Genomic DNA, 26501 nt, shown 5'->3' with positions numbered 1-26501 from the left:
AAGGGAGTCACCTTTGAAGGAAAATTGTTTGGAGCTGAAGTCACAAACAGGCTGGGGAGCTTTTTGTAAAGCGCTTCGATTTATTCACAAAGCAGGGGTTGGGAGCACGTTTGTGTGCGTGTGCAGGGAAGAGCTGGGGGTGAGGGGGAATCGATTCTCCGGTGAGCAGTGGCTTAACCCGGGCACTTGGAGCCAGCACCCAGCACCACCCAGGTGCTGCCTCACCTGGGTGCTCAGGACCACGGCGGCGAGGTGCCACATCCTGCTCCGGGGTTATCCCAGCTCTGCCCCTCCTGGATGCTGGAGGATGCAGGGCACCCGGGAGACACGCAGATGGCAGGCCATTAGCGGAACAATGCCAGCACCTTAATTCTCCTTATCTGCTTCCAGCACACCGCAGCCTCTATCCTGGGACTTCTGCGGTGGGCTCGACCTGTGATGGGGAGGTTTGGAGGTAGGGGAGGGAAATCAGAGGGCTGATGTGTGCCCAGAGCTCGGCGGAGCTGCGACGGTGGCTTGTCCTCAGTGCTTTCTGATGCTGATCTCCTTGATCTTCTTCCGAGCCTCGCTCAGCTCCTTGCTGAGGCGATATCACATGTCAGTGAGTTTCCCAGGCCTTCTTTATCCTTTTAACAGCTTTAATTTTGCTGGCCCTTTCTTAGATTAGGAAGCAGGCGCAGCAGAAGCGCGCACTCAGCTGTGCTCAGCCCTATCCCCGTGTCCCCAGCACCCCTCTCCCAGGCAGACCCCCAGGATTTTCAGTCTACTCCCACGCTGGAGCTTTGCTGTCTGCAATTCCTTCCCATTGCCTGGGATTTGCTCCGGTTTCTTCCTGGTGAGAGACCAGCCAGGTCCACCCAGGGCATCGCAGGCAGCCGTGCTGCCTTGGTGTCCCGACTGCAGCTATCATCTGCTCTGCATTAAGCTCCTGTGTTTCCCTTGCACTTTCTAAGACCTTTGTTTCCGTCTTTTTTTTCTCTTTGATCATTGCTGTTGTCCTCCCCGGACATCACCGCCATGACCAGACCTTTCCCCTCTCCAGACACATTAATTCAGGAACTTCCTAGGTGGGAATCTGGTTCAGGTCGGAGCCATGAATGCAAGCACAGCAATATTTGTTATCTTTGTGACAGGGCTATTCCTCTCGTCCTCCCTTGAATATGTTTTCTCTAGAAATGCTTGTTCCCATTTATATGGGCACACAGTCCTTGGTTAGGTACTTTCCCCTATACTTTCTTTACAGTCCCTGAGAGTTCATCTGCTGCGATGGCTCCATCGGCTCCTGGGACCCCTAAATCTGCTGCCACCCTGCTGGGGACAGGTCCCCACGGAGACCGAACCCTTCGTCACACTGCTCTCAGTGCCCGCAGGCGTGAGCATCCCCCTGCGTGTCCCCAGGCTGAGCGCTGTGCAGGATGAGAGCTGCCCCCGAGCTGCCCTCCGGGTGGTGGGGGCAAGGGGCTTTGCTTTAGGAGTGCGCCTTTTGACGCTCCCATGACTTTTGAGGCTCGGGCAAAAGTCCTCTTGGCCCCACGGGGAGATGTCTCCCTCCTGCAGCCCCATGCCGGTGGTGCTGGGGGGATGCCGTACCCCCAAACCAGCCCCGAAGTGCTGGCAGCACCCCCAGCATTTACTTAGCGAGCTGGGGGCTCTCCTCTCGACACCAACCCGGCACCGATGGCACGTCCCTGCAAAGTCTCTGCAAAGGGGCACGTCCTTCTGGATGAGAGGGGGCCAGAAAAACGTCAGCTCATCATTTCCAGCGAGCGCTGTTCTGGTAAGAGGCAGCGGGGCGGTGTGCGCCTCGGCGTGGACCTGCCGGATCAATATGAATGTAGATCAGAGGCAGGAGGCTTCGGTGGAGTGGTGATGACTGAGCACATACAGGACCACGGGGCTCGTTGTGGGCTTGCCCCCCCAGCACCGTGGCTTTCATCTGCCTGCTGCCTGGAGCAGAGCTGTGCCTTGTGGCCGTGGCACCGCACGGTGGCATTTACCTGGGGACAGCGGTGGCAGGAGGAAAGCTCATCCCAAAGGGAAAGCCAGCCTGGAGAGCGATGCTACAGGCAGCTTCGGAGGTGGGAAGTGCACAAATGCAAACAAAACAGCCCGTTTGGACTGGAGTGAGCTTCTGGGGGCCCCCCAAGCCCAGGGGGAAGGAGCTGCAGCGCGGCCCCCCTAATCCCTGTGGGGGAGAGCTCTTGCAGGAGGCGCCGATTTCATCCTTCATGGGGATGCTTCTTGAAAGAGCAATTTGCCAGCATCCCTCAGAGCAATAACGGCAAGGCCTCTGCTCGAGATACCATCTCTGCGCTCTGACAGCCCCATCACTCACGCCCCGCTCCAGCCTCCCTCTTCCAAGCGGAGCAGGAGCGAGGGATGGAGGCAGGGGTGGCATGGTCCCACCGCCGGCACCTCCCCGCTGCTCCCGGCCCCTTCTGGACACAGGTGTGCAAGGGGTGGCCTCGCCGAGCACCCCCTTCCATCTGGGGGAAGACGAGGATGTTTTGCTTGGCAAACACGAGCTGTGAACCCCCAGGAGCTCCTCTTCAGTACCTCCTCTGAGCGTCTGCTCCATTCCCCCACTTTGCCCCGCCACATTTCATCCACGAGCAGCGGCTTTATCTGTTCGCTGCAGAGGAAGCTGTGCCTTGGCACAAATCCTGCCCGTCAGCAGGTCTGCCTGGCACAGGGCAGGGGATCAGGGCACGGGTGGGCTCCAGCATCTCTCCCAGGACAGCACAGCCCCCAGCACACAACCAGAGACCTCTCCTGCTTCAACCAAGTTCAGCCTTGCTCGTGCGAGGGAGGTGGGAAGCACAGAACGAGCTGCAGGGGTAGCACAGGACTAGTGGGGGACGGGACTTTGCTGGGGGGTCTTGGCAGCACACACAGCTGCTTCCCTCCTGTTCCCACCCAGGTCAGTCCAGGAGCAGGAGGAACATTTCCTCCAGTCCCTCCTCATCCTCATCCCCATCTCCTCACCTCCTACAGAAGGGGGAGAAGCCTGCACGGGGCTGGCTGCGGGGGGTCCCCAAAGGCTCCTCCACGGGGACCTGGCTGTTTCGCTTCCGTAATTTCCAAGCAGGTGGGGCTAGGGGAGAAACCAGCCCTCCGACCTCACCATTTATTCACTGGACGGGTGCCCTGCTCCCCAGGGGGCACCCCACAAACTGCCTTTCCCCCCCAGGAGCAGGATTGATCCCTGGTGCCCCACAGGGGCATTTCCAGGCCTGTGACATGGGGGTGTGCAATCGGGGAGCACGCGAGCCCTGCTGGGACCAGCTCCCGTGGGCACGGCTGGGGGTGGACAAATCCCCCCTGCATTTCCTTACTGTTTTTTTCTCTTTTATTTTCTTATTTATTTTAAATTTTTCTTCCAAATCCTATTGCTTCTTCAACCAGACTCGGATGGCTCGGGGTGCACAGCAGAGCCCGGAGGTGATGGCTGAGCCCCCCACGGAGATTTGCCTGCCTCCCCTCCCGGCATGCAGCCTGGCAGAGGCAGACCCTGGAAATATTTGGAGCCCTCCACCTGTAATTCCTCCCTTCTCCCGTCCCCTTAGCGCCGTGCCTCTGTGCAGAGGAGCAGAGACATGAAACTATTGGGGAAAAAAAAAAAAAAAAAAAAAAAGGCATGCAGAAAAGCGCTGTAGAAAAGCCGAGCAAATTAAGCAGCGCTCTGATCTGCTTGGGTTTGTGCTTGCCAAAAATGCAACATGCATCTTAATTTGCTCTGCTGTTCAGCTCGCACTCACTGCTCTCCTGATGCCATTTCGGCACTCTGAGCTCAGCCTTTTCAACACTTCAGTCTTCCTCTTTCAGGATTTTTTTTTTTTTTTGCATGTCTGATTGCAGAATCTGCTGCAGGAGGGAAGCAGGGGAGGGAGGATGGGAGCCCCCAGCCCTGGGTGCTGTGCCTGCACCTCCGGCACCCGACCGAGCCCCTGCTGCCTTTCGGAGGGGTGTGTGTGTGTGTGTCTTTTCTAGAAAGTCCTTCCTGGGTGCTCTCCAGCCGCTTTTTTCTTTTTTTTTTTTTTTTTTCCCACCCAGCCGTCTGATCAGCCCCTTGCTAGGATCCTCTAAAGAAAAAAAAATAAATATATATATATATTTTAAATTGCTGTAATCCACACTGGCTTTTATTCTCTTCCAGTTCAGTCCAGTCTTCCTTTCCCCTCCACCCATCTGTCCGGGTTGGGGGGGCCAAAAACACCCAACGACCAAGCGAAAGGCAGCATCGTCCTCCTCCCAAAGAGCCTGAGAAAGCAGGAGCCGAGCCAGAGCCCCTCGGCTCCCCCCCCCCCCAGCACAAATTCAACCCCAGCTGCAACTTTTCCTCCGCTGGCTGGGGCTCCGGCCCCGCTGGGGTGGGATTTTCCCCTTTCTCCCCCCCTTCCCCTGCCTTGATTTTGGCGGAGAGGGAGGGGGGTGGGGAATCCTTTTTATTGCGGAGAGGGAAGCGCGCAGAGCCCGGCTCGCTTTGCAAGCCTTCCTCCTCCTCTTCCTCCTCCTCCTCCTCCTCCCCCTGCTATTTTTTTTTTTTTTTTTGGTGCCCGCTGCAGCAGGGCTGCCCAGGCCGGGGGAGGGAAGCGATGGGAAGGGGGGGTCGCCCCCTCCTCTCCCCAGCCTCCTCTCCCTCCTTGCGTGTGTGTGGTGGGGGGGGGCTGTGTTGTGTGTTTTTTTTTTTTCCCCCCTTTTTTTTTTTTTTTTGCAGGTGTGTCAATTTTAATTCTGCCCAGTAGGTGGGACTTGGTGACTTTCGCACCGTTTGCCTTATTTATTTATTTCCCCCGGCTGCCTCCCCAGCCTCCGTTGCGATCCTCCGGAGCGGCGGGCGGGCGGCCGGGCCAGCATGCATCCCCGCCCGCTGCCGCTGCCCTAGCGGGAATTACAGCCTCTCCGAGCCAGCTGCCAGCATGATTTCATCTGCTGGAGGATTTTTGCATCTGATCGCTTGAGGTTTCTCGTTGTGTGTTTTTTTTTTTTTTTTTTTTTTTGCCTCCCTCCGTCTTTGTTTCCTTCCCCCCTTTCCCCCCCTTCCCCTCCCTCCATCCCCCCTTTCCTCCTCCTCCTCTTTTTTAGAAGCAGCAATCGGAGATGGATGTCTCTCTTTGCCCTACCAAGTGCACTTTCTGGAGGGTATTTTTGCTCTGGAGCATTTGGGGAGACTATCTGCTTTCGGTGCTGGCTTGCCCTGCTAATTGTCTTTGCAGCAAGACAGACATCAATTGCAAGAAGCTGGATGATGGGAACCTCTTCCCTCTCTTGGAAGGGCAGGATTCAGGCAGCAGCAATGGCAACACGAGCATCAACATCACGGACATCTCAAGGAACATCACTTCGATGTAAGTGGGCTCCCCGGCGGCAGGGCGCGGGGCTGGGCTGCGGGTGCTGGGCTCAGGTGCCCTGGGTGCTGCTGCGCTGCCTGGCTCCGCTCGCCCCATCTCAGCCTGCGGAGGACGAGGATCGGGCTTTTCCCTTCCTTCATCCGAAAGAAAAAATAAAAGCCCAGCAACAGTTTGGCCGAAGCTTAAAAGGAATAAAGTCAATGAGGTTTGGTTCCTTAGCAGGAGAGAGCAGCAGGCGAGGATGCTGAAGCTGCTGCTGCCTTTAACTGTTTGCTTCTGCCAAGGGAGGGGGGAGAACACCCCGGCCAGAGCCACACACAGCCACACATACCCAAATCGGGCAAGAAAAGCAAGTTCTGAGCTGCTCGCTCTTTTTTTCCAGACTTTGGAGCTGATTAGAGCGTCATTTTTTCATCCCACAACAGAAAATGTTCTCTTCTCTGCCCTGGCTGGGTGTATGTGGGGAATCTGCGGTTTCGCCTCCGTGAGGGGTATGTGGGGGGGGGAAATAGGGCAGAGCACGACGTCCCTTAAGTAGCTAATTTAACTCGCATTGTCATAATTTTGCAGCTCGCCGTGGAGCTGTGACAGGGTTTGTGTGTTTTCGTCTTGGGGTGGTGGTGGGGAGAAGCGTCGGAGCCGGGAGATATTTTTAGTTGAGCACTTTGCATTTGTTTGCATGCTTGTTTATCTGGAAAATCAACTTGAAGTTGCATTATCCTTGTTTGGAGAGGCAGTTAGCAAAGCCCATGTTAATCTCATCAGCGTGGAGTCGAGAAAGGAATAGATTTCCTCCTCCTGAATCCATCCTGCTGTGTGTGTGTGCGCGTGTGTCTGCGTGAAAAACCCTCATCGCTTCCAATCTCGGCTCTTTATTTTCCAGTACATTTTTGGGTGAGATGAACTCTGAGCCATTTCATTATTCTAATGCTAATTGAAATGTGAGCATTTAGGGAAATGTAGCCCCCAGAGCAAGTTGCCAGTGGGAGTTGAGCAGCGAAGAGGTGGAATCCTTTATTCTGGCAGTTAAATGCAGCAAGGTTTGAAATGACTAATGGAGGGCTATTTATTTATTTTTCACCCGGATCGCACGGCTGCGTGGAGGGAGGGTGCTCTGCCGGGTCCTGAGGCTGTTTTATTTGGTCACAGAGCAATTGCAGCAGAGCCATGGAGTAATTGCAGTGCTTCTTTCGCAGCTCTGCCCGTCACCTTTGCTGGGGAAAGATGACTGGAGCCGCTTTCCCCGCTGGCTCACGGGTCCATGCAGTGCCCAGGCAGATTTGCAGCACACACACTCACTCTGTCCCCCGGCCAGCAAACCCTCTCTGCCCACCCCACAGGAATGGGGAAAGCGAACGTGGAGCAAACACCACCCTCCAAACACCCCACATTTATCCTGCGCCGCGGGGCCGGAGCGTTTCCTCTGCGCTGCCAGAGGGACGTGGGTGATGCTCAGGGAAGTCGGAGAAACTCATGGTTTTTTATTTTTTTTCCCCTGTGCTCGCTGTTTGTTGTGGTTTGGTTTTAACCCGTTGTGGGATGGCCAGCACCGGGGAGGCTCGGCAGCGAGTGTGTGTTGTCAGGTGCACACATAGGTCTGAACTGCTGCGAGAGGTGTTATTGCGTGAGTCCTTTGTGCCCAGAAAATGCCTTTACTGCTTTGAAACTGGAAAATGCTGATAAGCAGCCTGTAAAAAGGAGAAGGAGAAAAGAAGAAAAAGACCCAACTCCAGAACCACAGATGCTGGGTATTTTTTTTTTTTTTTGAGGAGCTGCTCTTAGCTGGGGGTGAGGACAGGGTGCTGGTTTCTGCTGGCTGCATCTCTGCTCCCCCTCCAGCTCCCACCTGCGCTGTTGCCAGCCCCGCACCTTCCTCCCTAGGTCTGGGCCCGGGACCAGGAGGGTGCAGGACCGGGCTGAGCCCCGAAATGCCACGAGGGGCCCAGACCGAACACGAGTGCCAACTTTCCCCAGGAGGTCTGCGTTTCCTGGGGAGGTGGCGGTGGTTTGTGTGGGATGCTGATGGAGCAGGGGGATGTTTTGGGTGGTGAGGCTGCTTCCTAGCGAAGGAGGAGTCCCTCAGAGCCAGGCTGAACCCAGGTTCATGCTCATGCATGGCTGGCATCGGGTCCAGCACCCTCCATGCTCGATATTTGGCCTCTCCTTGCTGGCCATCAGCGGGTGCTGGGGCGAGGGCGCCTCGAACCCAGCCTGGCCGCCGCTGAATCACTCCAGCAGATGGGTCTGATTCAGCTCGGCGCTGCGTGGTGCTTCCCCTGCTTGCCACGCTCGCCGGGGGCTCGGCTTCGTTAGGCGGCTTGCCTCGTTTGTGGGCAGCAAGTGGGCAGAGGTGCCTTTGTCCGTGGGGCTGGGGGGCAAGCAGGGGGGCTCAGCCCTGTCCCCCCAGCTGGGGGAGGTGATGCTCAGGGCCTGGGAGGGCCTGGGAGGGGTGGTGGGCTCTGCTCCACCCTCTCCTGCTGGTGAACAGAAAGATGGGACATGGGGGGGGGGGGGCAAGCAGGGCCTTATTCGTGTCCAAAATACGGGCCTAGCTTGTCAAGGGTCCACCTCAGGGGGGTGCAACCCCCTCACACCCAGTGCAGGGCATGACCCCCCCACCCCGATATGTCCCCACCAGGAGCTGTGGATTATTTTTGCCGTCTCTGTGACAGACAAAACCCAGGTGCCACCACAGCAAGGAGGACGGGAGGCACCCAGCCCATGGCACTGCCCACAGAGGTTGGCGGGGAGGCCAAGGCCCGTGGGTGCCCTCGGTGTGGTGCCCCACCTCTGGGTGCCAGAGGCCTTTGCTCTGATTCCTGCTGCTTCTCTTCTCCCAGCCGTGCCCCACGGGGCTGGGCAGGGCTGGTGCCACCTACCCAGGCCATATTTCCCTGTCGGGGCCTGGGGGAGGCCGGGCTCGGCTGTGGTGCCGCGTGCCGGGGAGCCACCCTCCTGGCGGCGTGGGCAGGGCGTGCGTGCTCCGGCACGGCGCGTGGGGAAGGACGGACGGAGGAGTTTGCCATCTGGGCCTCCCTACTCCTCAGCTGTTGCCATGGCACTGCCGAGATGCTGCCAGGTAGGTGGTGGCGGTGGCGGTGGCCTGTGTTTGTCACCCCTGGGCTCCCTCCAGGTGGGGAGATGTCCCCTGTGTGGAAGGCCGGGCTGCCTCGCTCTATTATCTGACATCGGTGGGGAGAATGGCTTATTTAGGGTAAAATGCCCCCAGCGGGTAGAGTTGTAGGGTGTATCTGTGCGGCTCGTAGGTGCCTTCAGACAGACAGGACAAGTTCAGAACAGTCCAAGAGGAGATGGATCATCACGGGGCACCGAGGGATGGAGGAATTTGGGGCTTCACCTGCTCGCAAGCCCAAGGGGAAGCGTCTCCCTTGGGGTTTCCCCCTGGGAAAGCATGTCCCTGGAGGACAGGGGACAAATTCCCCCTGGAGGAGCAGCCCCATCCTTGCCCGCTGGGCTGTCCCATGGCAGCATCAGCTCCATCCCATGGGCATGGCTGGGGGTGGGAGGACAGCACCAGAGCGGGGCGCAGGGGGGTGAGCGGTGATGCCAGCCCCCCCTCCCCGTGCATGGAGTGGCTGGGGAACAGCGGGGGGCTCTGGAGTAGGGGGTACAGGTCTGCAGCACCCCTTTGCTGCTGGCAGGGTGGGCAGACAGGCACTGGTGGTGCTGGGATGGCTCCGCTTCGTGCAACAGGGCGCAGGCTTCTCCCCCTCTGAACCAGCCACAGCTCGCCTCCTGTGCTGCTGCTCCCTGGGGACCAAGGGCTCTGCCTCCACAAAGCCACCCCGTCCCGCTGTCCCTTCCGGTCCCTGAGGTTTTGGCTGCTGCAGAGACCATCCAAAAAGTCCCTAATTCAATTCAGCTTCGTTTTGGGCAGCTCTTGTCTGCGCAGAGCAGCTGTCCCAGAGCAAGGCACCGAGGGGGAGGCGGGCACTGCACGAGGCTGCGTGGGTGGAAGGAGGTGCAGAGATGCTCGGGACGATGGTTTTGGTGTCCTGGAGGCAGCTTAAGCTGGGAGCACCTGTCCTGGCTGCCACGGTGTTGCTCCTTGCAGCAGGGGATCAGGTCTGAAGTGGGTGCTGCCTTATTTTTTGGAACATTTAAGCTTGCTGGGTCCGTGCCCTGCCCTGGTGGCCTTTCTGCTGAACAGTCCTGGAGGGAGGCACTTTCCTGGCACAGGCAGTGTCTGGGGCCTGCTGTGCTTTTGCAGCCCGCCAGGCTCTGTGCAGGGGCAGAGCAGAAGGATCTGGGACAGATGTGCTATAAAAGATGGGTTTTGGAGGAGCTGCTCAGGTCTCAGCTTGGCTTTCCCAGCCAGGGCCAAGCTGGGAGCAGAGGGCATCAGGCACCGGAGAGTTACAGCCCTGCCTCAGCTGCCTGTGGGATTCCTGCTGGGCTGGGTCACCTGCGTCGGCCTGTCAGTGTCCGTGTGTGCCCCCGTGTGCTTCAGCCCAGCCTGTCCATGTCTACATGCCCAGCCCCAGCCTCTGCTGAGGGCCCGTGCCAGGTATTTGTCCAGAAAGAGACAACTTTGGTGCCTGCCAGGACTCCCAGGGGTTTCCTGGCTGTGCTGAACCCAGGGCGTGGGCTGTAGGAGCTGGGTTTCGGGGTGCGTGTGGCATCTCCTTGCCTCCCGTGGGATCTGGGGAGCTCCGGGTCAGCTCTGCCTGCTGGCTCCTCTCCCTGGGCCGGGAGGATGCTCTGGGAAGGATGCTCCAGGCCTAAGGCAGGTGTTCCACCCAGAGGGAAACAAGGATTAGGGGGAAGACACTGAGGAAACCTTTACCTTGCTGTTCTTTGGGGCTTGGAGATGTTACATCTGGCCTGGGGCATTTGCAACCCCGGCTTTTTCTGTGAACCCCCAGACAGACCGCTTGGATGTTCCCGGGGATCCCACAGCTCGCTCTCAGTGATGCAGGACTCAAACCTGAGTGCTAGTAATGCTTGCAGCTCACCTGCTCAGCGTTATTTATGGGGCACGGGCAAATAGCAGTAATTTTGAGCTTTGGGCTCCCTGCAGTGGGGGTTTGGGCAGGTTGCGTGGATGCTTTTCAAGCAGGTGTGTTTGGCAGCAGCCTGCGGGCTCCGGTCTGCCCCAGTTTCCCTCTCTCCCTCCCACCTCCTGCATTTAGGGGCACACAACAACCCACCTTGCGTGGCCAGGGAGGGGGACACAGAGGGGCAGCTCCTTGCTGCGGGACGCGCACGAGGGTCGCGTGTTGCGCGCGAACATCTCGATGGATGCGCTGCAGCCCCCGGCCCACCCGAGTTTCTGCCCCACGCTCCCTCCCCAGCCTCTCCTCCGCTCTCGCAGCCTCTTCCCTCCTGCTTTCGGAGGGCGGCTGAGCCGCTAGAGGGCAAGCGGCTGCGGGAGACGGCTCGGGCGAGGCTGCCGCCGGTGCCTCCGCAGCCTCGCATCCCTGCGGGCAGGTTCCCCCCACCCTGCTCAGCACCCCGAGGTGCCGCCGTCCCCCGGGACCCGTCCCCCGGAGCTGGCAGAGGACGCGGTCAGAGCAGCCCCACGCACGGGGAGCCGCCGCACCGGTGCCGCGGGAGACCCGGCCGGAGCCGAGCTGGGATTTGGGGCGGTTTGCAGCTTTTTGGAGGACGCTGATCCACAGGCGGGTGGTCTGTTTGAAATGCTGGGTGGGATGGGCCTGATAGGGACGGTGCGCTGCCGGTTGTCACAGCTGCTGGCTGAGAAGCCCTTAAAACCCCTGCCCGTTTCGCTGATGGGGAAACTGAGGCACGGAGCAGCAGCGCAAGCCTGCAAGCGATACCAAGGGACGGAGATCCTTCTGCTCATCCCTGGCTTAGGAGAATGCCCAGCACAAGGGGGGTAAAAAAAAAAAAGGCTGCCAGTCCTGTGGTGTCAAACAGCCATGAGAAGCGTCCCCAGGGAAATCCGGGATGCAGAGGCAAGAGGGCACACGCTGAGAGCTGTCTCTGGATGCCCCCGGGGTGAGTGTGGTGCTTTCAGCTCCTCCGATTAACTCTTTGCTGCAGGGGCTGGATGGAGGCTGGAGGATTAAGGAGGCCATGTGCCCTTCCCTAGAGAGAGGGGTTGAGAAGAGCCTGGTGTGGGATGGAGAAAGGAAAAAAGTGGTAGGAAACTGGTCTTGACCCTGCAGCATCCTCAACGTGGGGCTTCCAAAAGCAATCTCCTCCTCCCTGGCAGCGGGGCCAAGGACGAGCGGGTTGTTTCCCTGCTGGCAGCGGGCACGTGCCGCCAGCGTGGTGGAAGGGCTGTGACACCCAGTGGTCCCGCAACGCAACAGCAAATGGGTCCCCAGCACCACCTCGGGGTGAGCTCTGGGTCTGGAGGGGTGCTGAGCCGGGAGGTGGGTGGCGGGCGCTGGTCAGGGCTGTGCTTTTGCTCCGTGGCTCAGGGCCTGGCTCTGCTTAAAGGAAGAGGGATTAAAGTCTTCGCCTCCACTGGACGCCCCTTGGAAGGCTGCTCAGCAGCCATCGCCCCGCTTACGTAAAATTATTGAGCAGCCAACTTGTGTCACTATGGGGTCTGGGGGAAAGGGAAGCCGGGGATGATGCAGGTTTTAGGATAATGCAGATTTATTTCTGTGCTTGCACATCTCCATCCCCAATGTGCCACCCCGTTCCCTGCCCCAGCCCCACGGGGACCCTGCCCTGTCTCCTCTGTGTGATGCCCGCCTGCAGCTCTGGCCCTTGCTCACCTGGAAGAGCAGCACCAGGAAGATGTGCAGCGTTTTTAGCTTGTTTTCATGTGACGTAGCAGTCGGGAAGCCGAAGGAGAAGGCAGCTCTGTGAGCGCAGCAGGCTTCTCTCCAGCTGCCACCAAGGGCTCTGCTGTAGCAGACGCAGGAATGCTGGGGACTGTCCCTGCTCCAGCACACGCCGTCACCCCCACCTTCCCCTTCTCCCAGCTTCAGCCTGCCTACATGGGAAGGAAAACAGCTTATCTGACCGAAAATATCCTGGCAACGGACTTGGCACAGCCACTCCAAGTCTTCCCCAGCCCCCTTGTCCCCTCTGTCCCATCCCCTTGTGATCCTTTTTCACCCCACAGCCTCCCATCCTCCCCAAGCTGACATACCCCCAGCCCATCATATTTCATTCCTGCATGGAAATATGTTCCCAGCAACCTCATCCCTGACCCTGGTGAGGGCCGTGGGGCGCTGATGTCTTTGCCAGCTGTTTGTGCTGTCCCTGGGGGGCCGAGAAATGGGTAATGGGATGAGAGCGTGGTGGGGTCCCTGCCCCTGGGCTGCGCGAGGCTGTCACTTACATAGCGAACCCAGAGCTCTGCCCAGGTGGATCCTGCAAGGAAAAAAAGTTAATGTGGAAATGTTCAAGCAGATGCAGGTGCTGCTGGGGACACCGTGCACAAATCAGGGACGTGGGTGCTCAGCTGAGCCACAACGATGCAGGACTGAGGCTGTTTGGGGGACAGCGCTGTGCCAAGGGTGCTGCTGACCTCCAGAGCTGCATCACCAGCAAATATTCCCCATGTTCCCCAAACCTCCTGCCTCTAGGATGTAGCTGAGCACTGCTGGGGCAGGCACTGGTCCCAGTTCTGGCTGTCTCCACTTCCGTGTGCTCTTGCAGCCAAAATACAGCCCCCAAAAAGCGAGCAGAAAGCCCTTGGGTTGCTCGGTGGCTGCTGCTGGGCAGCCTGGGGAGCAGAGTTCAGCAGGACATGGGGTCAAGGATGCTGTGTGCTGTGCCAGCGCAGGGAAATGGAGTGGTGCTGGGCACCATTTCCCAGCTTGAGCTTCATGGGGTCTCTGACACCTCTGCAGCTGTCCCAAGACGGGCTCTGTGGGGTGCATGGAGCCAGGTGGATGTGGTGCTCTTTTGGGAAGCGCCCTGCCACCTTGCTTTGGGTTGGGACAGGAGATGGAGGGTGTCCTCAGGAACAAAACCTGAGCTCAAGAAGTGTGTGCAAGGCACCCAAGGGCTGCAGGGAGGGAGCCTGTACAAGAGGGAGCCCGTGGGGTTAATGGCAATGAGCAGGGCGCAGCTGGAGCTGGTCCGGGGGAGGCAGAGCCCAATGAGGCTAAAGAGGTACCAGGTGGGAGGTTGGGGAAGGATTGCTCTCCTGGTGGGAGACAGAGGTTGTTCTGCTTCTGGTGAGGCTGTGGGATGGCTTGGGGAGAGGAGCTGAGCCGAGCTCTCAGGTATGAAGCTGTGCGGTCCCCTGGGCAGGGCAGCGGTTGTGCCAGGAGCAGCCCTGGCTGCCCGCTCTGCAATGCCATGAGTTTTTACCCCTCTTTATGACCCCCAGCGCCTGGGCTTTGTGGCTCTGACCCCTTGGTGCTCCAACCCTTGGCTCCTGTGGTGCAGCTGGGCTCTGCTCTCTGGGCAGCTCTGTTACTGCTCGCAGACCCCCATCCCTGCCTCTTGCTCTGCCTGTGCTCCCTCTGGCTCCAGATGACTTGGGTCCCCTGCTGTCCCCAGCCTGAGCTGGGCCTGGCGCTGCTTCTCTGTGCTGCAAATGAGCCTCCTTTCATGGGGTGGGATGCTCAGGCATGCCCTGGGCTGGCTGCCCCGGCCCCGCTGTGCTTTGGGCTGCCCTGGCCCCATGGGAGGGCTCCCTGGCTCTAAAAGGCGCTGGTAGCATAGATTTATTTATTCAGAGACTTAATTAGCATCTTTAAATATTAAACAGTAAACAAACTGCGCCTAGTGGGATCAACATTTACAAACAGGGATTTTTTTTTATTTTATTTTTTCTTTAATCCCTCTCTGGGACACGCACTTGTGTTTTAAGTGTTCGAGGAGGAGCAGCTGCGTGTGGGATCTGGTTGGGGAGGGCTGAGCCCAGAGCACCCCCGGTGAAAGGGGGGGCAGAAAGGACATGAGCAGCCAGGAGGGCTGGGAAAAATGAGGCGGAGATGCAGACAAGCAGGGGCGAGTGCTTGGAGCACAAATATTAGGGACTGAAGTGCCGGATTTTGGTGCTTCTTTGCAAGATGTTCGGTGCCTCCCCTGCCCCAGCAGGTGGAAGGGGGCAGGCAGGAGGTGGGGGCTCCTCGTGCACAGCGAGTTGCAATCAGGAGGTGGTGGTCCCTGCAAGGGGAGGTGTTCTACAGCTGATCTGCATCCTATTATCTCTGCAAATGGAGGCCTGCCTGTAGCAGATTACACTGGGGGTTATTTATTGGCAAAGCACTGTACAGTTTTAATTTTTCCTTTTTGCTTATTCAGGCTTTAGCTCCAGAGGAAAATAGCCTGGGGTGGCTTTGAAATGGATTCTCTCTGCCCCATTAACTTATTCAGTGAGTTTAATGGGCCTTTTTTTCTCTGAGCCTTGAAGCCATCATTAAAAGGCAGAGATTTATAAAAGCAAAGATACTCCTGAGCTTTAGTCAAACTTTGGGGCAGGGGGGTGGGGGCACGGGCTGGTGGGGACGTGGGGCGCTGCGTGCCTGCTGGGTGTGGGAGCTGCCGCACCAGCTGGGCAGGGCTCGATGTTAGCCTGTGTTTGGGGTCGATAGCTGGCACCTTTTATTCCCCTCTGCCAGAGGAACCCGGTCCTATTGCACCTCAGTCCTGAGCAAGTCAGTGCTGCAAAACATCGGGTGTCCCGTGCAAATGTTGCACGAGTTTTGTATGTGGTCTGCTGGCTGCGTGCACGTATCTGGGATGAAATAGGGAATCTGGAGAGCGGCTAGAAAAAACACAGGGTGAAATGCCAGAGTGGATTTGCTGGAAGGTGCTTTCCCTGCTGGGAGGGAGCTGTCTGGGTGCGATGTCGTACCCTCTCGTACCTGTGTCTGTCCTAAACCAGGTGGTGGCTGGCTGTGCTGGCGTCTCCGGGCTGTTCCCAAGTTGTATGGGGGCAGCACAAAGGATGTGGGGTTTCACGTCATCTAGGGGTGTCCCCCTGCTAGCAGGGCTGAATTTTTGCTCCCGGTGCCCCGATGAGCTGCCGATGCTCCTTTTGCAGAGGTTGCCCTCAGCTTGTGCTGGGAGCAGAGGTAGGGGAGGGCTGGGAGTTTGAGGTTTTGCTGGGTTTGCTTCTGCATTTTAAGTCAAGCCTGTGCTGGGAATCTGGTCGTGTAGCCTCATGGGGTGGCAGAGGGCAGCGTTGTGCCTGTCCCACCTCCCCAGGTGTCCCACACTGATGGGAGGATGCTGTAATGTGGTGAAGCAGCAACCAGAGATGACTTTCCCCATACATTTATTTACTTCTTTTTCTTTTAACATTACATGCAGCCCTTGAAGCTAACCCCCTGGCAGCTGCTCAGACACAATGTGTGTGTGTCTCCGTGCCCATCCTGCCTCCAGCCTGGGGGCTGAGGAGCAGCAGCACTACGTTAGCAATTGCGAGGAGCCTGGGCAGCCCTGCAGGAGGAAGTCTGCCTCCCCGCGAGCACACGGGCTCGATCAGACCCAGGAGGGGAGATTTGCTGAGATGTCAGAGGCCTTGCTCTTTGCAGCCTCCCTGGAGAGGCTGAGCTCTGAGCCCAGCCTTGGAGTGCTGCCGTGGGGCGGTGGCAGCCCGGGGAGGTGCTGAGCTGCCCCTGGTGGTGCTGTGGCCGAGCAGAAACCATCTGTGGTCACACTGGGATGGGAGGGTCCCCGCTGCTGGCCTGCTCGTGACCTCCAGAGCAAGGGGGAAGCTCGTTGTAAATCCAGCTGCTTCTGCGCCCCTCCCTGGGTCACAGTAATTAGGGGAAGGAGGCCCTCGTTTCCCAATAAACACCAATAAAAAAGGACTTCTCTCCTGCCCCTGTAAATCCTTGCCTCCTTGGTGCTGCTACCTGCTGTGTAAATTGCTGCTGACCCCATAAATCACCGGTGCTTTGCTCCGGGTCCCCTGAAACTGCCCCTTCCCTGTAAATCCTCTGCATGCATCGGCCGTAAATCCCAAGCCCCTGTGCAGCCCCCTGACCCCAGTGATGCTGGGGGGGGGGGAAGCAGGGATGGGGTGATGGAGGGCAGCTGCCCTGGGGGTTAATCCCTCCTAAAAGGGGGGCAGCACGGGGCTGTCATCCTCAGCCTGGGGACTGCGGCCAGCTGGGTGCTACCAGCCCCTGACTGCAGGCACCCCGGCCCTCGGGAGGGCTGCCCCTCCAGGACCGCTTTATTTTTGGGGAGGTAAAAATAGCCAGAGCGAAAAGACAATCTCCATTTATCCCTCAAGAGCTCAGGGTCATCTCGTGGCCCAGCTTTGCCGTGCCCGTGGCTGGGTCCCGACCCCAAGGATGGGAAGGAAAAGGCCGGCGTGGGGACACCAGCTCCGCACCACGAGCCAGGTGGTTCCCATTCTTGCAGCAGGCTGTGCTGGAGCTGGTGGCTCAGCCTCGGTCCCGGCTGGTAGCCCCGCTGTTCTGCGGCCACACGGGCTCTTTGGATGCTGCACGGGCAGGAGCCCTGGTAGGTGGGCGCGCGGAGCCATGAGACCTGCCTGCTGGCTGCTGTTTGGTTTGCAAAATGCCAAACCCTGCTGCACGCAGGGACGTGGGGAGCAGAAGCTGGTCACGCTTGAGCAGAGCTGCCTTTCCTCTCCTAACGAGCAGGAGCTTGTTAGGTTCCCCTGGGATGCGTGAGCTCTTCTGCCCCTGCTCTCACGCAGCAGGATGGGGCTGCTGGGGCGTTTGGGGACGGAGCTCCTGGCGGGGCTGCCGAGCGCTATTGGAGTTCAGACGTCTGCCTGGCTCCTGGCAGAGCAAAGCGGTGCAGGAGGTCTCAGCCCCTCGTACGTTTTGTTTTTCCTGCTGGAGAAGTACCCACCAGTGCTAGCTGTGGCTTAATTCTGCCCAATCCTCGATAGAAGTGAGGTGATGCTGTGGGCTTGACCGAGCTCGGTGTTTCCTTTAGACCTCTCTTCTGCTGCCAGAAACACGTTGTCCTTTCGTATTATTTTTTTTTTTTCCTCCAGCATCCTGTGGGTGAGGCCAGCCGCGTGTTAACACCGGCTCACCGTACCACCCTGCGCTGGCTTGCGAGGAGGATGGAGGAGGAGATGCGTGGTGGCAGCACGGGGATGCTGGTAGCAGTGGAGAAGGCAGGGGGCAGCGGAGGAGAGCAGAGGCAGATTTTTAAAAATCCACATAAATAGCAAAAATAAATTTCTAGCAAACACTTCCAGCCCTGCAGTATTAAGAAAGTGAAGCACTAGAGGATAAGGAAAGCATGAGCAATAACAGCAGGGATTTAGGAAGAATAAATCTTGCCAGACAAACCTGATTGCTTTTTCTTTTTGATGGAATCTCAAAATTAGTGGCTGAGCAGAATGTGGAAATCCTAATATATTTGGATTTAGCAAAGCATTTGATATAGTGTCTCACCAAATCTTACTCTTAAAATTAGTTCAGTTTGCCTTGGATATGACGCTGCCAAATGGACTGAAAAGTGGCTTAGGGCCCTAAGCAAATAGCAACGGGCTGGGCTGGGGGAGCGGGTGCTGGGGGAGCAGAGCTACTGACAGGCTTAAAAAATGAAATTAAATTAAAAAAACGGGAACGTGGCGTGAGTTGGAGGCATCCTGTGAGAGTATTGATGAACTAGTGAGAGGTAAATGAGGGGGAAAAAGCCCTGGGAGGGGTCCCGCTGCCCTGGGAGGAGGCTGGGGGTGAAGATGTGTTGGGGTTGGGGACCAGCAGGTGGTGGCTGCGGGGCTGGGTGGGTTTGGGGCCAGGGCACGGAGCTGGCACCTGCCACTGCTGGGGCCCCGCACCTCATCCCCGCCGCCCCCTCACAGCGCGGGCTCGCCAGGCTGCCCATTTCACGGCTGTTTTTCCAGCTATTAGCGAAGAAGCAGGGGAAATATTCGGCGTGACTGTCAGAGAGAACATCCCCGACCGAGGGAGCCGGGCACGTTTCCTCGGGGAAATCTTCGCTCTCGGAGCGAGCCTGGCTGGAGCAGCCGGAGGTGGCCCGGGGTGATTTAGGCCATCTGATGGGGGATTCTCTTGTCTGGGGTCGTGTTCTGGGCTGAAAATCATCATGGTTCTGCCTCCTGCGATAGCTTCTTACACCGTAGGTACTCATTTACAGCATGGCAGTGCTGGGGACAAGGCTGGGAAGCCTCTGGCGACAGCTGGATATGGGTGGATGTGCCCCCAAGGGGGGGATGGCAGGGGCTGGGGAGCTGAGTGCTCCTTGCAGGGTTTTACGGGTCGATCCCTGCCCTTAGATGTCAGGAAGGACAAGGGCTTCCAGCACACCCATCCGTGGATGTGTCTGGCAGGGATACTTCAAGAAAATCTGCGCTTTTTGCTACGAATGCAAAGAAATCTTCCATGCAAGAGGAGGCAGCCTCCTCGAGGGGACATCGCATTGTGTGGGGAGATGTGGGGCACAGCTGGGAATGGCTCCTGGAAGGTGGAGGAGCACCAGCTCGAGGTCCCACAGCCCTTGGGGGGAGCACAGGGCCCCCTCGCACTGGGGACCCCCCCCACTTCGCATTGCTCCCCAAGGCCGAGCCCCTTGCGAGGGCGGTGGCACGGGGATGGTGCTGGGCCAGGCGAGGTTCGGGGAGGTATTTTTAGCTGTTCTAAACGTGGCAAATAAATGCCATTCTTACTTGTGGGGATTGAGCTACGGATAAATCACAACTAGTCCTAATGATGATAATTACCGGATTTCAATATTTATAGAAACGGGCGCTTCCTTCGGAGCGGCGGCTGCTGCTGCGCTCTCACCTTCACAGATCGAAGCCCGGGCTCATTACCGCCGCAGCTATTTATTTACTTGCACATTTTTAACCCGCAGATGGCAACGTAGGGGAGATCTGAAAGGATACGGGCCTGCCGGGGATGTTGTCGGCGTTGGGCACCCTTGAGAGGTACCCAAAAGCTTGCCTGTGCCTGCAGGGCTGTAGCCCCCAAAGGGTGGAGGTGGCTGCGCGTATTTTTGCATGTGTTAACTCCGTGGGTTGAAAACGTGCAAGTAAATAACTGTGTGTGCGTGGTACCCAGGCACATCCCAGCCCAGCACCTGGAACGGGGGTGCACGGCCCCCCCAGGCTGTCCCCAGCCCACAAAACCTCGCGGCACCCAGCCCCGTGCACCCATCGGGTCCGAGCCTCCCTCCCTGTGCAAGGTGTAGAAAAGATTCACTTACTCAATTTGCTATCTCTCCAGTGCCACATAAGCTGTATTGATAAATTAATCTTATATTGTTGTGACTAAACAGCCCTGCAATTTTTTACACTGTGCAGTCTAATCTGCCTTGACAGCTGTATCATTAGTTTATATTTGTTGTAATCTTATTCGCTGTATCGGCTGCGGGGAGCTGGGAGGGGAGGCGGCGTGCTGCCGGCAGCTCCCACCTGGGAGCCTCGGGGTGCAGCCGGGATGGCACGCGGGGGACCCTGTCGTCACCTGGGTGCCCTAGGAGGGCCACGCATGGCTTGCTGCTCCCCCAGCTCCAGCCTGCTTGCTGTCCCTGGTGTGAGCGTGGCTGGGTCAGGGCTCTTCATCGCGTTTGCAGATGGTTCCCTTGGTTTGCAAGGCTGGTTTGCAGGAACTTCTTGCAGAAGCTGCTCCCAGAGCTGCGGAGCAAAATGTGCTGGGCTGGAGCGATGAAACTTCTGCCAGTGGGGAGCAAGAGAGGCGGGGTGTTGCCTGCTTTGCCCAAAATGATCGCGGTGGGAAGCGTTTCGGCTGCTGCTTTGTACTTTAGGTCCTGAACCTGTTAAATCTGGGCCAGAAAGGATGGTGTGTGTCACAGAGCACAGGCTTCTTCTGCAGCATCTCTGACCAAGATGAGCGGCTCAATACCAGCTGAGCCCTTCCTTCTCCCTTCGGTGTGCTCTTCTGGGAGGGCACTCAGGATCTGGCAAGGCTGAGGATGTACGTGGCTCCTGAGTTGGATGTGCCCCTTGCAGTTTGATGATGCAGGTGGTTATTTAGAACTTTAATTAGGCTTTTGTGCCCAAATTAGCAGCAGGGTCTGGCAGTGCTTTGTGCTGAGCTCAGACCCACCCTGCACCCATCACACAGTGGATGCCAGAGCGCATCACGGTGCCTGGTGGCACTGCCCGCGTGCATGCCCTTTGCATGCAGGACCAAGAGCGAAACGTGGGACGTGCTGTGTGATGCACCCCGAGGCTTCATGTAGGGCTGCTGGGGGAGAACGGAGAAGCTTGGTGGCATCAGCATGGATGTAGGAAAAACCCTGCTCCAGGAGGCACAACTGGGGAACACCAGCCCAGCGCCTGTAGCCTGCTCACTGCCAAGCGCGCAGTGATGCTGTGAAATGAGTTTCACACGTGGTGGTCTGCGGTGAGTGCTGACAAATTTTGGCCATGTGTCTCTCCACCAGACAGCTCGGTAGCTCATCACCAGCATGCATCGGGGTTAAAATACCGGGCGCGGAGTGATGTTGCAGCGGGGTTGGCTGGGGAAAGCCCTGAGGCTGGCTGCGGGCAGGCGGCTGAGACATGCCTCAGCATCCCGCAGCGGGGAGAGCCCGTCCTGCTGTCATCGCTGGGGGAGCTGCTCTTTGTCACGGGCTGCAGCTGGTGACAAGGTGACAGACACACCTTGAGCGCAGCTCCTTGGTGTGGCTGGAGGCAGCACGCGCCCTGGGCTGGGGCAGGGGGTCACGTCCCTCCCACCTCCCAGCTGGGTGGGGTGACGGAGATGGGGGTCCCAGCTTGCTCCCTAAATCCAGGCTTGGTGACAGATGTGTCCACACAGCCATGGCGCCCCCAGCTCTGGAGCACTGCTGGCTGTGCCGTGGGATCCTGGGGGGAAGATGCATTTCCCACTGGTGTTTAGAAAAGCAGACACTCTGAGCTTCTGCAGCACACTCAGACTGGAGGTCATGCTCTCCGTGCATGCAGCAGGCAAACAAACCCACCCTGCACCCTGCGGAGGCTCAGGGCCATGGGGATGAGCGCTCATCCCTGTGCCAAGAGGTCTTGGGTGCACGGGGACCTGAGCTCTGGTGCTGCAGGATGGTTCCACACCAGGGTTTTCAGTGAAGGAATCTGCTCGTGGTATAAGATCTGAAAGGTGTCTTTCTTTCCCCTGCTGTAGAGTGGGAGAAGGGGCTGGTCCGGTGGGTGTGTTGGGGCACACAACCGTGCAACGTGCTGGGGTTGGTGCTCTGATCTCTGACCCTCCTTGCAGCTTGTGACAGCTGCTGTTTGCACCCTGCTTGCTTAGTAGCCGAGGTAGGGATGCCGGAGTACAGAGGAAATGGCAGAAATCTCCCTGGGGAGGTGCACAGGACCAGTGGCCAAGCTCAGCTCTGCCCCGTCCGTGCCCACCTCCCTGCTCGCAGCGAGGGCACTGCCACGGGGTCTGCGTCTTGTTACGGCTGTACCCACCTCATCCCTTAGCCAGCGTGAGCATGTCTTGATTTATTTACTTATTCCTGGGAGAACTGCAGGTCCCTGCCCTGATTCCTGGGTAGGTATCGCTCTCCAGTTGGTGCCCATGGCTGCTTTCAGCTCCGGGTATGCCCCAGGATAACCTCTAGCACGACCGCTTCCTAGGCAGTGGTGTCAACTGGGAGCCACGGGGAGTTTTGGCTGGCACTGCGATGCTCCTCCCATACTGATGAGACCATTTCCATAGCAACTACAGGATTTTTCAAAGGGGAGATAGGGAAAAGATGTGTTTTGGTTTGTTTATTTTTTAAAAAAATGCATAAAAACAACCCAGCTGCAAACTGCCCTGGGCAGAAGCTGTTGGTCAGAGGGTGTGGTGTGGGGTGCCCCTCGCCTGGGATGGGTTCTCTGGCTTGGTGTTTGCTTCAGTCCTCGTGGCCACAACCTTGATGCCCTCACAGCCCCGAATGTGGAAGCTGGATTTGATGTTTGCCTCGGGCTGCTGGGCAGGACAGGGCAGGCTGTGATGCCCTGGTGGGCTGGTGTGGGGGCTGCGCTGGCATTGCAGCGGGGGAGACGGGAGAGCGGCTTGTTGGAGTATCTGTGGTTAGCTGGTGGCTTGGGCTTGGGGACCAGCAGTGGGGTTTGGGGCAGTTTGCTGCCCACCGGGCAAGTCTGAAGGTGGCCTGGGGGCAATGGGGGAGGGCACAACGGTGGGTGGCCTCAATGTCATCGGGTACCATGAGACCCAGCCTCGTTCCCCCTGCTGCAGAGCAGGGGGGAGCACGACGGCAGCCCTTCTGCACCCCACTGCAGTACCCGCAGAGGGAAAAGGAGCTGGCGTGCAGGAGGGCTGCCCCCGCCAGCTGCTGTCCCCAGTGAGCCCCAGCCTGGCACACGGTGCGGGCTCTGGGCCCCAGCTGCTGCAGGCTGCGAGCGAGCCAGCCCGCTCCTGGGGCCGGCGGCACACAGCGTCCCTATTCTTCATGCAGAGAGAAATTCTCTTTGCTGCTGACCCTCCAGGCTTGTGGGATTTGCTCCAAGGTTGGGCTGGTGCTGGGACCTCCAGGTCTTGCAGAGGGGCAGAAGTAAAGGTGGAGTGAGTCTGGAGGGGGAAAAAAAAAAAAAAAAAAGAACCCTTATAAGGATGTCTGATGATCTACTTAGAAATTGCTCCATGACCATAAACAGTGCCAAAAAGAAATGTATCCGACTGAGTACATCACCAATGCCAGCGGAGTAAGGTCAGCGTGGTCTGGAGTTGCTGCCTCCGCAATTACAGCTGGGTGCTACCTCTGGGTTCCTCAGTGCTCCTGCAGGTTCTTGTGCCTGCCCGTGCAATGCCAGCCTCTAGGAATACTCCAGGAGTAGGAACCTCACCAAAGAGCACCAAACTACCGTGTGCTTGTGTCTCATGGCAGGGGATGTGGCAGGAGCTCGGCCCCAGTGGCCGGTTAGAGTGATCCCTGGCCACTGGAGAGCCCTGGCTGCGTGCGTGCTGGTTCCCCCGAGGTGCCGAGCGAGCAGGCTTTTTGTAATTCAGTTGTGCCTTTATCTGGAGGAACCGCAGCCTGAGCCGACGTACGAGATGGAAACCGTCCCCAGCCTTGCTGGGTCTGCTCAGACACAACAGCCCAGTTAGCACCTCTGGCTGTCAGCGTCTTCTCGTGTAACGTGTTCCCAAAGCCCTTCTTTCACGTTTACATGAACAAAGTGGAGCACTGGGAGAGGAGCTTTTAAAGTGCCTGTTCCCTCCCTGCTCTCCTTTCTTCCCCGCCCTGCCTCCTCCTGCCTGTGTTATGTTTATAGGTTCTCTGGCTCGTTTCCCCTTTTAAGAGCCAGTTGTGTTCCCACTCAACACCTGCTGCCTCCTCCAGCCCTGCCACCCCATTGCGAAGCGTGCATCCCCTGCTCCTGAGTAATGCTCCTGCTCTTCCACCTCTGCAACAAGCGAGCCGCCAGGTGCGTCCCTCATAGGAAACGTATGCAGGAAAAAAAGGGAGACTTTATTTTCCCTGCTAGGGCTGATTGCAAGCCACGGGAATCGGAGCATTCTCCTGATGAAAGGCTGCTGCCAGCCTGTGGGTTTGGAGGCTCAGCATCCAGGAAAGGACCCCGGCGCGTCCCTCGCAGCCCCGAGCTGCTGTGCTCATCCCGAGCAGAGCGGCTGGGAGCCTGGCCCCCGGCCAGCCCAGCTGGGCATTGCTGCCCGCTCGCTCGAGCTTCGTAAACATCGGGGCAGCCAAACTGCTGGAGGATCAAAGTTCAGGCTCCTTGGGAAAACAAACGCTTCGTGGGAGCAGGACGCCAGCCCAGGACAGATTGGCCGTGCCCCCGCTGCACGGGGCCGGCAGCTTGCCTGGTGCCGGGGCTGTGGGAAAGCCTTGGGAGCCGGGCTGCTGGGGAGTGGAGGAAGATGCAGTGGGATGGGGGTGCTGAGAGGGGCGGGAGGATGCTGGATTTGGCCCCTGAGCAGCCATCAGAAGCACATGGAGCTTTCAGTGCCCACAGTTTGCATCTCCAAGCTTTGCTTGCCGCACCAGGATGCGGGCAGAGGAGCGGGGGGGAAGTGTCCGCTGCGCAGCCCAAAGGCTTGCAGCTAAATTTACCCAGGGCTCGGGATGGAGCTGACGTGGCTGTAAAAGTTCCCAGATTTAGACTCCCAAGGACTTTGTGGTTTCAGAAAACGTGCTTGCAGGTCTGTGTGGGTGCATGGCCGAGGGCAGATCTGGGAGCAGCGACAGGTCTGGCTGGAGGATTGGAGCCCCGTCCCCGGCTCTCGTGTCTGCTCTCGCTGGGCTCTTGCTCCTACATCCTTGTTCTTTACCCAGTCCATGGGAGATTTTTTCTCCTTTTTCTCCATCTTTTTTTTCCTGTCTTCAGGCACAGAATGAAGTGTAACCTGGGCATGTGGCTGGCAGCACTCCCCTTTGGGTCAGGGCTGAGCTAACGAGGTCTAATGGAGGTGTAGTCCCAAAGAGCTGGGGGGGGGGGGGGGGGGGTGGGAACCAAAAAAAATCAAACAAAAAAACAACAAAAAAGAAAGATGCTCAGTAGCACTACTTGTACCTGGGGTTCCTCCTGCCAAGCTGAACGCAGCTATCCCATACCCATGGTCCATCCCCTCACTTTGCTAATGTGTATTAGCCCTGTGCTCCGCAGGGGAGGCCTGCAGCTGCCTCTGGAGTTTGGCAGCTCTGTCTCACTGCGTGAGTTTTTGTGTACACACATCTATATGTATATATATTATACACTTTAATTTCTGAACAGCCACGGACCTGTTCGGAGGTGGGAGCGTGAGGGAGTCTGACCCTGTTTGAAGTTACAGAGAGGGTTTAATAAGGCTGAATATGATTACTGCAGCTGATTTTGACCAGGGTGCTGCTTCCTCTATAAAATGCTGTTTGATCTTTAAAGACCACAAAATGCTGCACGCTGCTAGGTATCGCTGCCTATGAAATCCTATGGATAAAAGCATCCCTTCCTTTGACCTGGCAGGCATGCGGGGAGCCGGCTGCTGCCTAAAAGGGGAGTTTTTTTGGTTTTCTGCACCCCGTAAAGCAAAGGCTGCTTTCTTGTCTTGGGGCTGGTGCTCAGTGCAAAACTCCCAGGGGAATTGTCTTTTTCCCCTTGGGTTGCCCTCTCCTCCCAGGCGGTTGCACGGCTGTTTCGGAGATGCAGTGAAATCGGACACGCAGAGGTTTACGGCAGCGGTCCTTAGCAGGAGTGTCTGCTCTGTCTGCTGCAGCCCCACATCTCTCCTGGTGCAGAGGGCTGCCCTTGTGCACTGTCCTGCCCGAGAATAATAAAAAAAAAAATGTGTTTTTTGGGGGAAAATCATCATTTTTGAATCTATCACTCAGAGGAGAAGGAGAGACAGCTACAGCTGATGCTGCAGGCAAGGGGTGAGCTCTTGTTTGCACTGGGCAGATGCTTCATCCTGAGGTGGTTGTGTTCCTGTATTTATGTTCACGTTAGTGGGAACAAAGCCGTCTTGTGCTCTCTGCCTTCTGGTGGTGTCCAAGGCCATGCAAGGGTCGGATAGGGATAGGCAATAAATAAAAAAGAGGTAGGGAGAGAGCCTGCAGGAGGTGCTGAGCCATGAGCCCACCCTGTACACAGGGGGTCAGGGCACCGTCCCCTCCTTGCTCCCCGTGCAGGTGATGCTGCAGCCCTGGACAGGTTCCTGAAGCCTTTCCACTGTTGGTCATCCCTGATAAATGAGGTTTCTTCAACTCTGTGGGGGTTTGGGACACCTCAGATCTTGTTTGAACACTAGCTGGGATGTAATGATGTTGGGAAATTAAGGAGGATATTTGTTGGTGGCCATTGCCCTGCTGCCCGCGGTACTTCTTCAGCTCTACTGGCCCCCTTGCACCTATTTATTCCTTCCTGAAAGCAAGTGGCTGGGCATAACTCTACCTGTGCTGAAAAACCTTGGGTTTAGCATGTGATAATGGGAAAGTACTGCTTCCCGTGTGCTGCAGCAATCTGTCCATGCTGGGTCTGGGCAGCCTGCTGTCCTCCGGTAACGCTGAAACATTGTCCCTGGAAGGGGTCCTGTCTGCTCCATAAGTCACCAGCCAGAGCTGGTGTGGGATGTAGAGGCTGGCTGGGGATGAGCTGGAGGCTTGTGGAGATCATAGGGAAGTTGCTGAACGCACAAACACGGGGCTTGGGAGTGGGAACTCACGGCTTTTCCTTTTGCCCAGCCTTTCTGGAAGAGCCCAGGCTGGATTATTGGGTTGGACGCCCAACCTGATGATGGTTGGACCTACAGGAGGGTAACCGGGAGCATCCTCCACAGCACCTGTGTACCTCTATGTGGCCCTGGAAAGAGGAGCAGATCTGGTGCAGAG

The 26501-nt window shown here is 57.7% G+C and overlaps 1 protein-coding gene across 8 annotated transcripts in view; it reads left to right on the top strand.

The window, feature by feature from the left end:
• The first annotated feature begins 4549 nt into the window (after positions 1-4549).
• The window catches only part of NTRK3 (neurotrophic receptor tyrosine kinase 3), a 197421-nt gene continuing 175469 nt past the window's right edge, over positions 4550-26501 (top strand). For 2 of the 8 annotated variants that reach the window (XM_067003870.1, XM_067003871.1), the window contains exon 1: positions 4704-5348. In XM_067003870.1, coding sequence (XP_066859971.1) covers positions 5101-5348 — 248 coding nt within the window. In that variant the 5' untranslated portion in view covers positions 4704-5100. Of the gene's footprint in view, positions 5349-5412; positions 5843-13176; positions 13529-26501 lie in introns of those variants that run through there. The other 6 variants (XM_013181903.3, XM_013181905.3, XM_067003872.1 and 3 more) reach the window with 6 other exon arrangements.

This window comes from Anser cygnoides, chromosome 11 (assembly GCF_040182565.1).
Source record: "Anser cygnoides isolate HZ-2024a breed goose chromosome 11, Taihu_goose_T2T_genome, whole genome shotgun sequence".
NCBI classification, from domain to species: domain Eukaryota; kingdom Metazoa; phylum Chordata; class Aves; order Anseriformes; family Anatidae; genus Anser; species Anser cygnoides.
The sequence above is the reverse complement of the archived record's forward strand: the minus strand, read 5'-3'. Positions and strand labels throughout refer to the sequence as shown.